This window comes from Apium graveolens, chromosome 3 (assembly GCF_009905375.1).
Source record: "Apium graveolens cultivar Ventura chromosome 3, ASM990537v1, whole genome shotgun sequence".
Classification (NCBI taxonomy): Eukaryota; Viridiplantae; Streptophyta; class Magnoliopsida; order Apiales; family Apiaceae; genus Apium; species Apium graveolens.
Genome location: NC_133649.1, coordinates 1,428,566 through 1,442,914, shown reverse-complemented (window position 1 = coordinate 1,442,914; position 14,349 = coordinate 1,428,566). Strand labels below are relative to the sequence as shown.

The 14,349-nt window shown below is 32.5% G+C and overlaps 2 protein-coding genes across 5 annotated transcripts; both read left to right on the top strand.

Annotated features, from left to right (window-relative positions):
• The first annotated feature begins 566 nt into the window (after window positions 1–566).
• On the top strand, window positions 567–7,003 carry LOC141711345 (uncharacterized). 4 transcript variants are annotated; one of them, XR_012571315.1, is made up of 5 exons: window positions 567–920; window positions 1,001–1,176; window positions 2,515–2,714; window positions 4,096–5,662; window positions 5,816–5,974. XR_012571315.1 is itself a non-coding variant. In XM_074513741.1 (4 exons), exons 2-4 carry the CDS (start codon window positions 5,860–5,862, stop codon window positions 6,766–6,768), a joined length of 396 nt encoding a protein of 131 aa, XP_074369842.1. In that variant the 5' UTR covers window positions 4,752–5,662; window positions 5,816–5,859; the 3' UTR covers window positions 6,769–7,003. The 4 variants fall into 4 exon arrangements, 2 of the variants coding, with proteins under 2 accessions (XP_074369842.1, XP_074369843.1); XR_012571316.1 differs by having other exon boundaries at window positions 568–920; window positions 1,001–1,164; XM_074513741.1 differs by lacking the exons at window positions 567–920; window positions 1,001–1,176; window positions 2,515–2,714 and adding exons at window positions 6,127–6,326; window positions 6,688–7,003 and having other exon boundaries at window positions 4,752–5,662.
• A 1,707-nt stretch (window positions 7,004–8,710) lies between these two features.
• On the top strand, window positions 8,711–11,601 carry LOC141711344 (28 kDa ribonucleoprotein, chloroplastic). The gene is made up of 5 exons (XM_074513740.1): window positions 8,711–9,185; window positions 10,286–10,384; window positions 10,477–10,767; window positions 10,919–11,116; window positions 11,302–11,601. Exons 1-4 carry the CDS (start codon window positions 8,835–8,837, stop codon window positions 11,072–11,074), a joined length of 897 nt encoding a protein of 298 aa, XP_074369841.1. The 5' UTR covers window positions 8,711–8,834; the 3' UTR covers window positions 11,075–11,116; window positions 11,302–11,601.
• The last annotated feature ends 2,748 nt before the right edge of the window (window positions 11,602–14,349 follow it).

Here is a 14,349-nt window from a genome sequence, read left to right as displayed (position 1 = left end):
AATTAAAGTAACACCAAAAAGAGTTATCTCTTATAAAAAAAATATTATTATTTTTAGTTTTTAATATTTTTGTATTTGAAAAACCGATGCAATTATTCTATTAAACTTGTCATGAACATCATATTAAAAGCTATTTTGGCGTACATTTAATTAGAGATAATAATTGAGTTATTCGTTGATTAAACAAAGTCAATTAAAATAATTAAGACAAAATTCCTATCTATAAAAAGCAATATAAATATAAGGTATATAAGAATTGAAATTAAAAAATCGGTAAAAAGTATGTATATATAGAATTATAACTTATATAAGAATCAAAAATAAATATAAAATTATATATCATATAGGAGTTATAAAATTAAATAAGACGATTCAAAATGGGTGAAATTAAAAGTTAATAGAACAAAAATTAGTAAAATCAAATTACCACGAGATTTCTCTTAATCAACTTTCTTCGAACATCACAACGGAGATCAACGATATAACTTATCCAACTATTAGAATCTTCTAACCGAATGGCGTGTACGAATATAAATGGGACATTACCCTTTATTTGGAGAACGATCATTGACGACGAAACTTCTGCAATTTCTTAATTAGCACATTTTAACAACTCCTCCACCATTTAGTAGACTCATTTTTATATATATACGTTTGCCTCCATGCACATTTCTTAATTCCTAGCAACCAAATTAGTTCAAACCTTCTTCTCCATACTATACTTGATCATAAAGAATCTTATACTCTTTAACATCTGATATGTCCATCACACAATCAATCGTTCACAGTTTCCCCGTCACGAACCAAACGCCATTCACAAAATACCGAACTCTCATCTTCAATCCTATCTCGGAGTTACGTATACGAAAACACGAGAACTTGCTGTATTCAACATGGCAACATGACAGCAAAATGAAAAGGTACAATATATACAGTTTCAAATCAAATGTGTTCAGCTAAACAATTTACAAGTACGGAATTTGACTTGTTTTGAATTTAGGAATTTTGTGGTGTACTCGAGTATTCCACCGGATCCTTCGATATCGTCCGGTGGCCTTCCCGGAGGGCTTCCAGGTTCTTGGAAGAATTGGCTGCTGGGGATGGTGGTAACAGTTCTTATACCCTTGTTGACTAACAAGTGGGGAGCTTTGTTAAAATGGACACGTAAGAATAAAGGTTCAATTTCATTTCCCAATTTAAATTAGCATTCCTTAATCGATTTCAAAGTTGTTTTCATGTGAGATTGTGCAGAGACCACATAGAGCGTAGCGGGCTTATCGTTTTTTCACCATTAATTTTTTGAAATATATGAAAATGACTTTACAAAAATTTAAAATTATAGGGACGTCTGTCCAGGGCATAACCAGCCTTTGGATAGTGGGGTTAGTTGATTAGTCAACTTAAAATTATGTATAAATTTTTATTATATTAGTTACGGTCAAATTTCATATGTAATATTAATATTTTGACCCACTGAAATTAAGTTTATACACTAAATTTTCAAATTATTGAAAATTTTCAATTTTTGATCCCGGTAATTTCAATTTCTGACTACACTCCTCCGTCTGTTCAAAATATACTCCGTGTTGTCCCGAGAAAAATTTCGTGGATCCGCCTGTCACTGATTGACTGTATATGACATTTTTCATACATAACTCACAAGTAACTATGACATTTTTTATACAGTTGAACCTCGATTAAGTAATAATCGTTAGAATAATAAACTCATTAAAATAATATTTTTTCCGGTCCCAATATAATGGACACGGTGTATTTTTACTCCTGATAAAGTAATAAACTCGCTAAAGTAATATTTTTTTTCGGTTCCAACCCTATTACTTTAAGGGTTAAATATCAAAGTGGTCACTCAACTCAAGGTCATATATCAGTTTAATCATCAAACTTAACGGGGTATCATTTGAATCACTAAAGTCATCATAAATATCAAACAGATACCTCAAAATATGTGCTCGAGAATTAAAATTTATTTTATGAAGTTGCTAACATTTTTATTAAATCATATTACAACCAAATGAAAAATTATGAATTCATAGTATTTTAGATGATTTTGTAAGATTTTTAAAAATTTATCTACTAATTATTTTTATTTAAATAAAGAAAATAACTACAAAATTTTAAATAAATAGTAGATAAATTTTTAAAATCTTACTATATTATATAAAATACTATAATTCATAAATTTACATTTGGTTTTAATAGAATTCAAGAAAAATATATAGAACTCCATAAAAATAAATTTTAATTCTCGAACACATATTTTGAGGTATTTGTTTGATATTTATTATGATTTTAGTGATTCAAATGATACCCCGTTAAATTTGATGATTAAACTGATATATGGTGTTCAGTTGAGTGACCACTTTGATATTTAACTTATTACTTTAAAAAGATTTAACTCATTACTTAAAGAGATTTAACTGTACATAACTCACAACTAGCTGACGAATGTAAAATGATTATGCTAATTACTCTGAAAACGAATTTGATTCTCAGAGCAAATAGAATCGGCAGTACAAACGGTGGAAGATATCGTGGAGGCGGTGGAAGACGTGGCGGAGAAGGTGGACAAATTTGCAGAAGGCATCATTGAGGACTTACCGGAAGGTGAATTCAAGACAGCACTTGGTCGGATTGAACATGTAGCAGAAAAAGTTGCTAAAGACGCCAAGCAAATTGACAATGCCATTGATAAGGTCAATATTACCTAACTACTCGTTAGATCGCTTAGTCTCACTGAATTCTTTACATTACATTTTAGTATTTTTTTTAATAGTTATTTAAAGTATAATTCAATAATATTTTTATAAAATTTTATTTTTCTGAATAAAATTTTTTATATTTAAACTTGTATTAAATAAAAATTAAAAAATATTATAAAATTATATTTTATCTGAGTTTCGAAATATATGCAAACAGTGAATGTAAATATTCTAGTGGGACGGAGGGAGTGATTAATTTATATTCTACTTGCTAATTAGTTTATTGATCAAGCATGTGAGCATCTGACTAATCAACTTGACCCAGTCGTGCTTAATTATAATATAGGTTAACCGATCATTTTGAAAATTCAAGTTGCTTGTGGAATCAATTCAACGATAACAATTGTATAATTACAACATGCACGTTAACAAAGTAAATGGTTTTGGTGAAAAGTTTTATGTTTATTTATACAAAATTTGGTCACAACTCGCAAGCACGTGTTTGTGTGGGCGTATATTAATTCATTAATTTTGTCTCAAGGGTAAAACAAAAGTGAATATTTGAATAATAATATGATTGAACCGTTCATTTTATGGGGAATTGCATTTTGCACCATTAGATTAAGTCAAAATTATTTTATATATCTATTTTTAGAAATGACGGTTCGCATCCCCTATTTTTAAAACAGATTCAAGTTGCACTTTATTAACCTAATCCCGTCAATTGTTTATTCCTAATTATTATCTTCAACAATATATATTTATTTATTTATTTATTTTTAAGAAAAATGATAAAATATATCGTACTCCCTCCGTTTACGTTTTTTAGAGAGTGTCCGACACGCATTTTAAGGTACATATAAAGTATAGTTATATAACTTTTTTTTTATAATTTTCTTTTTCTGAATAAAAGTTGAATGTTTTAATTATTATTCAGAAAAACAAAATTGTAAAAAAATTTTACAAAACTATCCTTTATATGCACCTTAAAATACGTGTCGGAGACTCTATAAAAAATGTAAACAATCGAAAGGGACGAAGGGAGTAGTTGACAATAATTAGAGTTACAAATTATTAGGCAAAAGGATGCACGTCAAATCGGATTTTAGAGTAGAGAAATACAAATTATAATTTCCAAAGTAGGTATATAAAAATAAAATATGGCCAAAGCTAAGGGATTTAAAATGCAATTTTCTCATATATTTTTTGCAATTTTATGTTATTTTAATAATCTAAGAAAAAGTTAATTTCATGTTAGTTAGGGTGATTGCAAATTAAAAGATTAAATTACAACTTATATATTAAAAGAATCTCATTCGATTATGCATTTTGTAGTATTCACATATGACCCAATTACAAATTATTATAATTTCAGTTTCAGGAAGTAGGAGATAAAGTACATGCTTATATCGAAGAAAAACAAAGCAACAGGACGGCTGAGAAAGACAAAGGCGAAAAGAATGCAGATGAAGTAATAATAAATAATAGAAATAATGATTTGTAATTCTAATTTTGTTTTCAATTTAGCTATGACACCCATGGTTGTAAAAATTGGTAATCGGTACTAATAGGTTTAGGTACCGATTAGGGATTAATCGGTAAATCGGGGATTAATCGGAGAGATTAATCGGAACAAAAATCGGATATATTTAAATATTTTAATAATATTTAATATATTTACCTTATTTATTATGAAATATATAATTAAAAAATAATTTAAAAATATTAATCGAATTTCAAAAAATAGATCGGCTAAATATTTTTTAAAGATTAATCGGGAATTTTTAAAAAAATCGAGAATTTTTAGAAAACTGAATTGACACCCCAAATTTTATGGGGCCTAGCCCATTGTATATTTGAACATTCCTTGGACTTGGGCCAAGGTTAATGCCCAGGCCGCCACTCTATGAAATAATTTGACTGCCTTTTGAGCAAGTTAAGCATAAAGAGAATGTGCATGCTGAGTAAAAGATAATTGAGTAAAAGATAATTATGCAAATTAAAAATTTCTAGTAATTTAGATGTATACATGGATTAAATAAAAGAGGACAAGTAAACACAAAGCAAGTACTCAAAACGTAGTCAACAAAGAGTTGGTGCAGTGGTTGAGCTCTTGTACCCTTACGGGAGATCCGAAGTTCGTCTCTCTACGTATACTTAGCAAAAAAAGTACTCAAAAGTACCAAGCTCAATGCTCTTATGGGCAATACAAACCAAATTTAATCAACTTAAATAGAAAACGTCCAAACGCGATGAGACAACTCAAGTGAAATACTAACAAGCTCTCCTCCGAGTTTTGTTGCCCTCCAGGGGAAGCCTTCCTGGTGGTGTTCATTTTCCAGTACGAAGCTGCAGGGACCCCAACATTCATATATGTACTCCGACAACTATCATTCATCATTAACCAACAATTTTGAACACAAACTCTTCTAACTACCAATGACCAAAAGCTAGGTTCCAGAACAGAGTGACAGCATGCAGTGACATCAGTAATTATCAACTGCATGTTCATTTGTCGTGCAATGATGTATAAGAGCTGTAATTTTTTTCCTCGTTCAACGTCCGGTACCAACTAGGAGTATTATATCTAATGCTCCCAAGCACATTTTTTAATTCCTAGCAGCCAAAGCTCGAAACTTCTCCTCTAAACAGTACTTTAGAGAACGATGATTGACGAGGAAAGTTCTTTACTACGTTTTCGACAACTGCTAACATTACTAACATTCAACTTATCAGCTTATAAATTATAAATTCAGCTTATAAGTTGGATCGACAAACACTCGTCAATAAACTGTTACGGACTTATAAGACATAAATGGTTTATAAGTGGGCTGCCAAACAGGCCCTATATCTGATGCTCCCAGGCACATTTTTTAATTCGTAGCAGCCAAAGCTCGAAACTTCTCCTCTAAACAGTACGTTAGACAACGATGATTGACGAGGTTTGATTCTTTACTACGTTTTCGACAACTGCTCTCCCAACTACTATCTTGTATTCTTGTCTATCCATATATAAAAATCCCCTCATGCACATTATTTCACTTATAGCAGTTAAATTAAAGTTCTAAACTTCTCCTAACATAAAATAACTGCAGAAATCGACGCCTAGAGAAAAAGCATAATTCTAGACTATCAAGATATGTGGATCATCGGAGGTCTTCCGAAGACTTGGAAAGGATGGCTGGTGGGGATGGTGGTGACAGTTGTTATCCCTTTGATGACTAACAAGTGGGGAACTTTGTCGAAATGGACAAGTAAGAAAACTAGTTCAAATTCACTTAAGCGTCTTGGTAATTCTTCATGGCCTAATTGCACGTACGTAAATAGTGGAGTGTCTATGTGATTATAAATTGATGACAAATTTTACTGGTCATGAACTTGCTGATCGTGAACGAATAATTTACAGAGAAAATAGAAGATGCAGTGCAGAAGGTGGAAGATATCGTGGAAGCAGTGGAAGACGTGGCGGAGAAAGTGGAGAAGATTGCAGAAGACATTATTGAAGACTTGCCGGATGGAAAACTCAAGACTGCAATTGGTTTGTTTGAACATGCAGCTGAAGTAATAGCAAGGGATGCCAAGCAAATTGACAATGTCATTGACAAGGTCAGAACAGAATAAAACTACTAATTACAACCTTAATCATAATTATAGGAAAATGCTAGAGTTCATAAAAAGAAAAAACAAATTTTCACATGCCGCACTTGGTAATTTTTCTAATAATCTTGTGCCTATACGGCTACAAAATTGAAACTTGTCATTTGCCGGTCAAGTTTTTGAGAAAATTTTCGGGTACCTTGGGAAATTTTCGGGTATCTAGGGCTACTCTTTCTTTCTTGTTGATCTAATAAGCAAGCGCGTTAAAGTTCACACATTATTTCCATTCGATCTTGAACAATTTCCACATTTGACTTAAATTTATATTGTAAAGCATTGCTTTAATTATTTGTTAATCTTAAAAATGCAGTTTCAGGAAGAAGAAGATAAGTTGCAAGCTTATATTGAAGAACAACGCAATGCGACTGCTAAAAAGGACAAGGACATGTAGCAACTTTTCTGAACTCAAGGGATTAGTAGGGCTTAGCAATTTAACGTAGAATTTATACGAAGGGGTGGGTCTCGGGTAACTGTTTTAATTAGCCTTCTTGGTGACTAACTTTCTCTTCTTTTCTACATTAAAGTACCTCGTAAAGTATTATTATTATTAGTATTCCTGATCCTGGTAGTACTTATAATATATTATTATTATTATTCAATAAAAATTAATAATTAGTTAATATTAATTGAATCTACAGTTGAGTAATAACTAACACTACACGTAATAATTGAACAGTTATATAATCATGATTAATAAGAACATGTAATAAATTAAGTAACGAGACAAAACACAAAGACAAGACAAAAAGATATAATGAGTAACTGAATTGACAAAAAGATAAAAGAATCAAAGAACATTTAGTCCTAACGGAAATTTTAAAAAATTTGAAAGAACAAATAACAGCTTAGTCGCCTAACCTTCGAGAAGTCTAGACTGTTCTTGAATAGATTTTTTTTCACTTACGTTGTGTTGGGTTGTAACAATATCAATTTCAGGATAAAACAGCACAAAACAATTCGTTCACATTCACGTAATGCTTAACACTGATCTATACCTCATTTTGCCCAGAAAACCAATGCAAGGATCTGTATAAGGTGGATAAGAAAAATAGAGAAGAAACGACTATGGTTTTCACAAGTTTCCTTCTGAAACGTTCAGTTCTGTACACATAACAAAACGTAACTGAAAATATTCATTAATTAAAATAAATATTATGACTTAATATGCATTTAATAATATATATCTCAGAATCAGAAACATAACAGTCAGTATCAGTTTTTGTCAAATCCTGATACAGACAACCCAGCCCATCAGTAGCAAATCCTAATACAGGCTTCAAAATTTATTCAGTTTCAGCAAATCCTGATCCAAGCGTCAAGATTTTATTCAGGTCAGGATTTATTCAACAAATCCTGATCAGTATTTGTTCCAGCCATATCAAATTTTGTAAATCCTGATAAGCAAATACTGATATTTCCTGTTACACAGATTCAATATTCATATTAAAACAATATAATAAGTTAGTAAATATTTTAAATAAATAAGCAGTAAAATTTCTTACCAGGTCGTCTCGTGTACGCGAGACGCCGAAACATTCGCCCAAATCGACCCGACCCGACCCCTGTCGTGATATGGCGAGGCGCAGCAGCGGCACGTGCGCGAGCCACACGATAACACCATGCACACTTACATGCCTTAATAATTGTACATTACAATTACATATAATCTCTCTTTGCCTTATCACCGTGGGTAAACCCAGACAACCCTTTTCAAAATACAAATTTCAACTCAATTTCTATATAGATTACATTCAAAAAATTATTTAAATCCTCAATATAAGTAACAATTTTAAACAATTAATTTTAGAAAATTACATGAAAAACGTGTCTCTCAAACTTTTCATTTCTAAAACATACGGACAATAAAGTATAACTCAGCGAGGCTTATAAAAAGTAGGATGATGGTCAAAAATACCACTTTTTTTTGAAATCTGTAATCAAAATAACAAATTTGAGAAATGCGGCAAAAATACCGACGAAATACGCTTTCTCAGATTGGGTATTTGGAAAATTTTGTTTTTTTTTTAAAAATGTTTTTTTTACAAAAATAAAAATAATTTTTTTTTGAGATACCCAATCTGAGAATGGTTATTTGATTGGTAAAAATGGCCAGGATATTGAAAATAGGTATTATTGTCACTTAGTCCCAAAAAAATGTTATTTTTGTCATTATTTCTAAAAAGTACTCTATAACTCAATGAAATCTTTATTTATCAACAATTCCAAACACAATGAAATTCATTAATATTTTACCAAATTCCAATATTTTTTATTCATAGAAAATAAGAAAAAATATGCTTGACACAGAACAAGCCAACATGGAAAGGCAGTCACATTCCTAAACCCCTTATCCAAATTCCCAACTTCACAATCTTGAAATCCCTGTATCTAAATTCTCTATATCTTCCTCTACATGAACTAACAAAAAGCCATTTTTAATTGTTTAAATTCTCAAAAATGGCTTTACTTCAAGTTAAATCATCTTCACTTTCATCAACCTCCCATCAAAAAGTCTTTTTTTGCCCATCTTTACCCACAAATTTCATAACTTTCCCACCCTCTCTTTCTTTCAATTCTCTATCTTATATTACTCCTAATGCACCTCTCTTTAAAACCCACAAATCTTTATTTTTAGCTCAAGCTGCTGTCGAAACCCCTGTTGAAATTGAGGTGGAAAAAGATGAAGAGGAGGAGGAGGAAGATGAAGAATCAAGAACTAGAGTGTGTGTGCAAAATGTGCCATGGGATTGTAGTGCAAGTGATGTTAGGCCTCTTTTCGAAAAGTTTGGGACTGTTGTTAGTGTTGAGGTTAGTTCTTGCTTTTTTTAGTTCTTGAGATTGTGGATTGTATTGTTTTTTATGATTTGGGTTTGTTTTGTTGTTGCATTATGTGAAAGATTTGATTTTTTTTTATTTGTGATGGTGGTTTTCGAAAAGTTTGGGACTGTTGTTAGTGTTGAGGTAAGTTCTTGTTTTTTTAGTTCTTGAGTTTGTGAATTGTGATTGTATTGTATTTGATGATTTTGGGTTTGTTTTGTTGTTGCATTCATGTGAAAGATTTGTTTTTTTGTTTGTGATGGTGGTTTTGTTGATTTTTCGTGTGGTTTGATTTGAGCAAGTGCATTGCAATATTGCATAGCTTTACTGATGCTATAGTTGAATGTGCTATGGGATTGTAGTGCAAATGATATTAGGCCTCTTTTTGGAAAGTTTGGGAACGTTGTTGGTGTTGAGGCTTGTTCTTGTTTTTTTTGGTTTTGGTTTTGGGTTTGTGAATTGTGATTGTATTCTTTTTGATGATATGTGTTCGTTTTGCGGTTACACAATGTGGAATATTTGATTTTTTTTATTTATTTGTGATGATGGTTCTTCTTGATTTTTCATATCCATTTGGTTTGAGCAAGTGCATTGCAATATTCCGTAGTTATACTAAAAATAATGAACTTGATTTGTGTTTGTTTTATTTTTGCATAATGTGAAATGTAGTACATTAGTTTAGCCTATGACACCCATTGTAGCTTCAGTTATCCTTGCTGTATCACCAACCCAAAAAAATTATTGTAAATTTTAAGCTGGAAGGTTCTGTTTTAGAATCAAGCATTGGAGTGGAAGTCTTATTTAGACAACGAAAGTCGCTTTTTGGTGTCAACATATAGAGATGACTATAGCGGTGGAATTGCTCTTATATAGTTATATTTTTAGTACTGACTTGCTGCTGCTGCTCTATGTTTATCATTTTGCCTTTTCATACTTTTTAATGAGTTGGGTATTTTTCATGTTAAGCTTGGTTCACATAATCTGTAAAAAATTTGGTTGTTCTCTTTGGGTTATGTTGATTCTCGTGTTTGTTTATGGGTATTTATTATATTTGTTTGTTTTTTTGAAGTGGGTAATTGTTTTTTTGTTAGCTGTCGATGTACAACAAAACAAGGAACAGGGGTTTAGCTTTTGTTACAATGGGCTCACACGAGGAAGCTGTAACAGCTCTCACTAAGCTCGAAGCCTTTGTAAGAATTTTAGGACTTTTGAGCTGTTCATATCTTTATAATATCTCTTTGTGTAGAATCTGAAGGTAGCTAAGTTATAATGTATGGTACAGGAATTTGAAGGTAGATCTTTGAGGCTTGCATGGGCGAAGCCACGAAAGAAGAAGGTTATACCTCCTCCAGTACTACCAAAGCAGGTGCCAATCCACAACTTGTTTGTGGCTAATTTGCCGTTCCAGGCTAGGGCCAAAGACCTTATGGAGTTTTTTAATTCTGAAAATGCTAATGTTGTTTCTGCGGAAGTTATTTTCCGTGAAAATCCGAGAGGGTCTGCGGGCTATGGATTTATCTCCTTCAATACTAAAGAGGAGGCTGATGCAGTGCTCTCTACTTTTCAAGGAAAGGTAATACTGTGTGACAATCTGCTCGAATTTGTAATTTGGGTAAATTATATTACTTGTTTACTGTTTATTATTTGGAAGACTTGTGTTGATTTTTTGTGTATCATTTGATTTTCTATCCAAAAGGTCTTTTAAAGTTTATCATATCTCGCAGTTGTTTATGGGACGACCGATTAGAATAGCACTTAGTAAAAAGTTTTTGAGAAAAGAGACGAAGGCGAGTATGGAACAAGAAAGTACTCCAAGCAGCCAGTTAAACTCGGATGAGGAGCAAACAGTGGAGAAAACAGAGACATCTGCTGAAGTTTAAAGCATTATCACTAGGGAGCTGACGACTACTTATCATGTTTAAGTATGTCCAGATTTTGTTTTTTTATTGGAAACTAATATAAGCTTTATATATGTTTGTTAAATCTTTATATATGCATGTTTTATCTTTCAGTACTTGTTTTTAGACATTTTAGCTAATTAGCCTTACTCGAACAAGGGTATATCTCGTGTTACGAGCTCTTAATATGAAATAGTATACATTAACAGGCACTCCCATCCCATGTCTTTCAAGTTTCAACTACTAAGGGATGTTAAGAACTTCTTGCTCAAGAGGGTGAATTGTGTTTCCAAACCAATTCTTTGAGATATCAGATAATTCATCTTTTTGCTCTGAATCTCAAAGTTTTCACCAGCTCAGCCTTAGATTTTAACCAATCGAAAATGCTTGATCAGCTGAAAGCTTATTAACCAAGGGCAAAGCAGTTCTTGGATACATTGCTCTATTTTGTTGTTTTGTATGTTTCTTATTTGTACAACTTCTTGATGATAAACCAGTTTCAAAATCTATATATATGACTTATCTTATGTTATGATACTTCTAATGCACCTAGTAGAATTCAGTAAACGGTTCTGGATATTTTTTTTGACATATATTGGCTTATATAGCCTTTCAAACGAGAATCGGTTCTAAGAAATTCCCGGGGTGAACGAGAATCGAACCCATGGGACGACAGAGGTTGTGGATATTTATAGATTAATATTTTAGAAGACTTATATTTGTGATGAGTTTATACTTTATAGTGATTATTACTATCAAACATAATTACTGAACTAAAATAGTAAAAGTAGGCTTTGCAGATGGAAATATTATTTTTTTTGGACTACAATTTGCAGATGGAAATTGAAAATTTAGAATACTGAAATATACAAGGCAGCCTGTATTTCTTTGACTTATTGTACTGATTTTTATATATAGTAAGTTTTTCTTTTTTTATAGTTCTTGCTTGACAAAAAAGTTTAATATATCATTAAACTTCCTCCAGGGGCACTAATTTAAAAAGGTAATTTAACTTTCCTCTCATTCTCTGGTAGCATATCAGGAAACTGTAATTTTATTTTGTAAGTTTGGAAATAATTGATGTTTGATTTTCTTACATATAATTTACGACGTTTGACCACATAGCTAAAAAAATTTAATTATGAAACTAACTATTTTATAACAAAAAAATCAAGTTTTCGAAAATCACAAGGGTTATGATATTATAAAAAATATACTCCCTCCGTCCCACAGGATTATTTACACTGAGAGACGGGGGATCGGTACGCATTTTAAGACTACCGTAAAATATAGTTCTCTAAATAATTTTAAATATTTTTTTTATTTTAAATAAAAATATAATATTTAAACTTTTATACACAAAAAAAAAATTTTAAAAATAAATTATAGAACTATATTTTATAGTTGCATTTTAATGCATGCCTAAGTATGTAAAGAATCAGTGGGAGGGAGGGATTATCATTTTTCAGAATGTAAAGCCTCAAATATAATTTTGGCAGGGGAAACAACTGTTTCCATAATGGATGTGAAGCAAGCAAATTACATGTATAAATATTGCCCAAGGCCAAATCCTTCGTGTGTCATTACATAACGAATTAACAAACACAATGGTGACACTTATATTTGTAGTTACATGTTTGTTTTTGGCTACAATTTCAAGTTCTGTGGCTTTGGATTACACTGTTGGGGACTCTGCTGGTTGGGGACTTGGTGTTGATTTCTCATCCTGGAGCACAGGCAAGACCTTCAATGTTGGAGACAACCTCGGTAAATTTGTTTGATTTCGTATGACCGTTTGTCTAGTGTTTTTTTTCCGGATAATTGTAGTGTTCAAATATGTTACATATTATTTATTTACTGGAGTTTTTCTTGTTAGAAAATGGAGTTATTAAGTTCATAATTTTATTATGTTCTTGTTGTTAATTCCATAATCTAATGATTGGAAGTTGGTTCTAGATATCGGGACTTAAACTTTCATGTATGGGTTTAAGAATTTTCTTAATGAAATCCATAAGAGAAATGAAGTTGAAGTTAGTAGCTTGGAAAAGCTTGTTTTGAGAATGTGTTTGTCCCACATAGAAAGAAATAAAAGGGGTGTTGGCTTTATATAGTATAACACACATGGGTAGTGCATAACTACTAAGGTGTGTTATGGTGCGTGGTGTTCTCACGAGCCCACGCGCGCGCCGCCGCCGCCGCCCCGCCCCGCCACGCCTCGCCACGTCACGGGACGGGTCGGGTCGAAGGGCGAATGTCTCGGCGTCTCGCGTACGCGAGGCGACCTGGGCGGGGAATTTTATTTCGTATCGATTTAATATAATATTTTAATTAGAATTTATTTATCAGTTGGGCTGGGTTGTGTCTGTTGGGCTCAATTGGACTGGGTCGGATTGCATAATTGGGCTAAGTCAGATACAATGAACCTAGACTTGTAACTGATGATATATATTCAGAAATTAAAGTATATATATATAAAACGGATGGTTTAATGTGTGGATTAATATATATCAGCTGTTACATTATAATAAATCAGCTGTTACGATTTATTTTAAATGTGCAGTTTAAATTCATATATTAAATTTGGGTGGTCAGTTACACTTAGCCTCTAGTATAAATAAAGGACTAAGCTGCTGAGTTTCACACACCACACCCTACATTCTCTTCTCCTCTTCCTCTCTGCTCTCTCTCCCAAACACAAGTCAGTCAGCAGTTGGTTTTCCGGCGAGTGAGGAGCTAGTCGTGGTTGAGCTTCGAAGGTGCTGTAATTCAAAGCTCTGAGCTGTTTTATCCTGGAGGAGGTGTTGCAAGCATTCCCAGTGCAGCAGGTGGGGGCAATAATCTCTTCAAGAGCAGTCAGGTCTTCGTATAAGGCCTGACGACTCAGCTGTTCTTGTAATTTTCTTGTTGTACATGTTTTTGCCTCAAGCTATGGCTACTGGTACAACTTCTTTCCTTCCTCTAGTTTTACAGTCACTGACATGCATGTATTTTACCTTCACGTTTTGTTTCAACTTGCTTGGCCTTGGCTTGTTTAATATGATATATAACTGCCTCTATGTTGCTATAATAATCAGTATTTCCATCATTCTTGAAGAGATTACGTGTTATATAATATTTAGCATAATGTCGAGCGAAACTGAGGTTCCCGTTGTTGGTGGTGGTAGTGGTTCTGGTGCATCTGTTGTGGCCATTGATTGGACCACTTACAGTTTTCCACAAGCCGTTGAATTAACTGGCTTGCCAGAGAAGTTCAATGG

Excerpts from the sequence above, each read along its gene's own strand:
- LOC141711345 (XM_074513741.1), top strand. The coding sequence starts at position 5,860 with ATGTGGATCATCGGAGGTCTTCCGAAGACTTGGAAAGGATGGCTGGTG. Across the intron at positions 5,975-6,126 it reads AACTTTGTCGAAATGGACAA|AGAAAATAGAAGATGCAGTG; the intron begins GTAAGAAAACTA and ends AATAATTTACAG. Across the intron at positions 6,327-6,687 it reads TTGACAATGTCATTGACAAG|TTTCAGGAAGAAGAAGATAA; the intron begins GTCAGAACAGAA and ends TTAAAAATGCAG.
- LOC141711344 (XM_074513740.1), top strand. The coding sequence starts at position 8,835 with ATGGCTTTACTTCAAGTTAAATCATCTTCACTTTCATCAACCTCCCAT. Across the intron at positions 9,186-10,285 it reads GGACTGTTGTTAGTGTTGAG|CTGTCGATGTACAACAAAAC; the intron begins GTTAGTTCTTGC and ends TTTTTTTGTTAG. Across the intron at positions 10,385-10,476 it reads TCACTAAGCTCGAAGCCTTT|GAATTTGAAGGTAGATCTTT; the intron begins GTAAGAATTTTA and ends TGTATGGTACAG.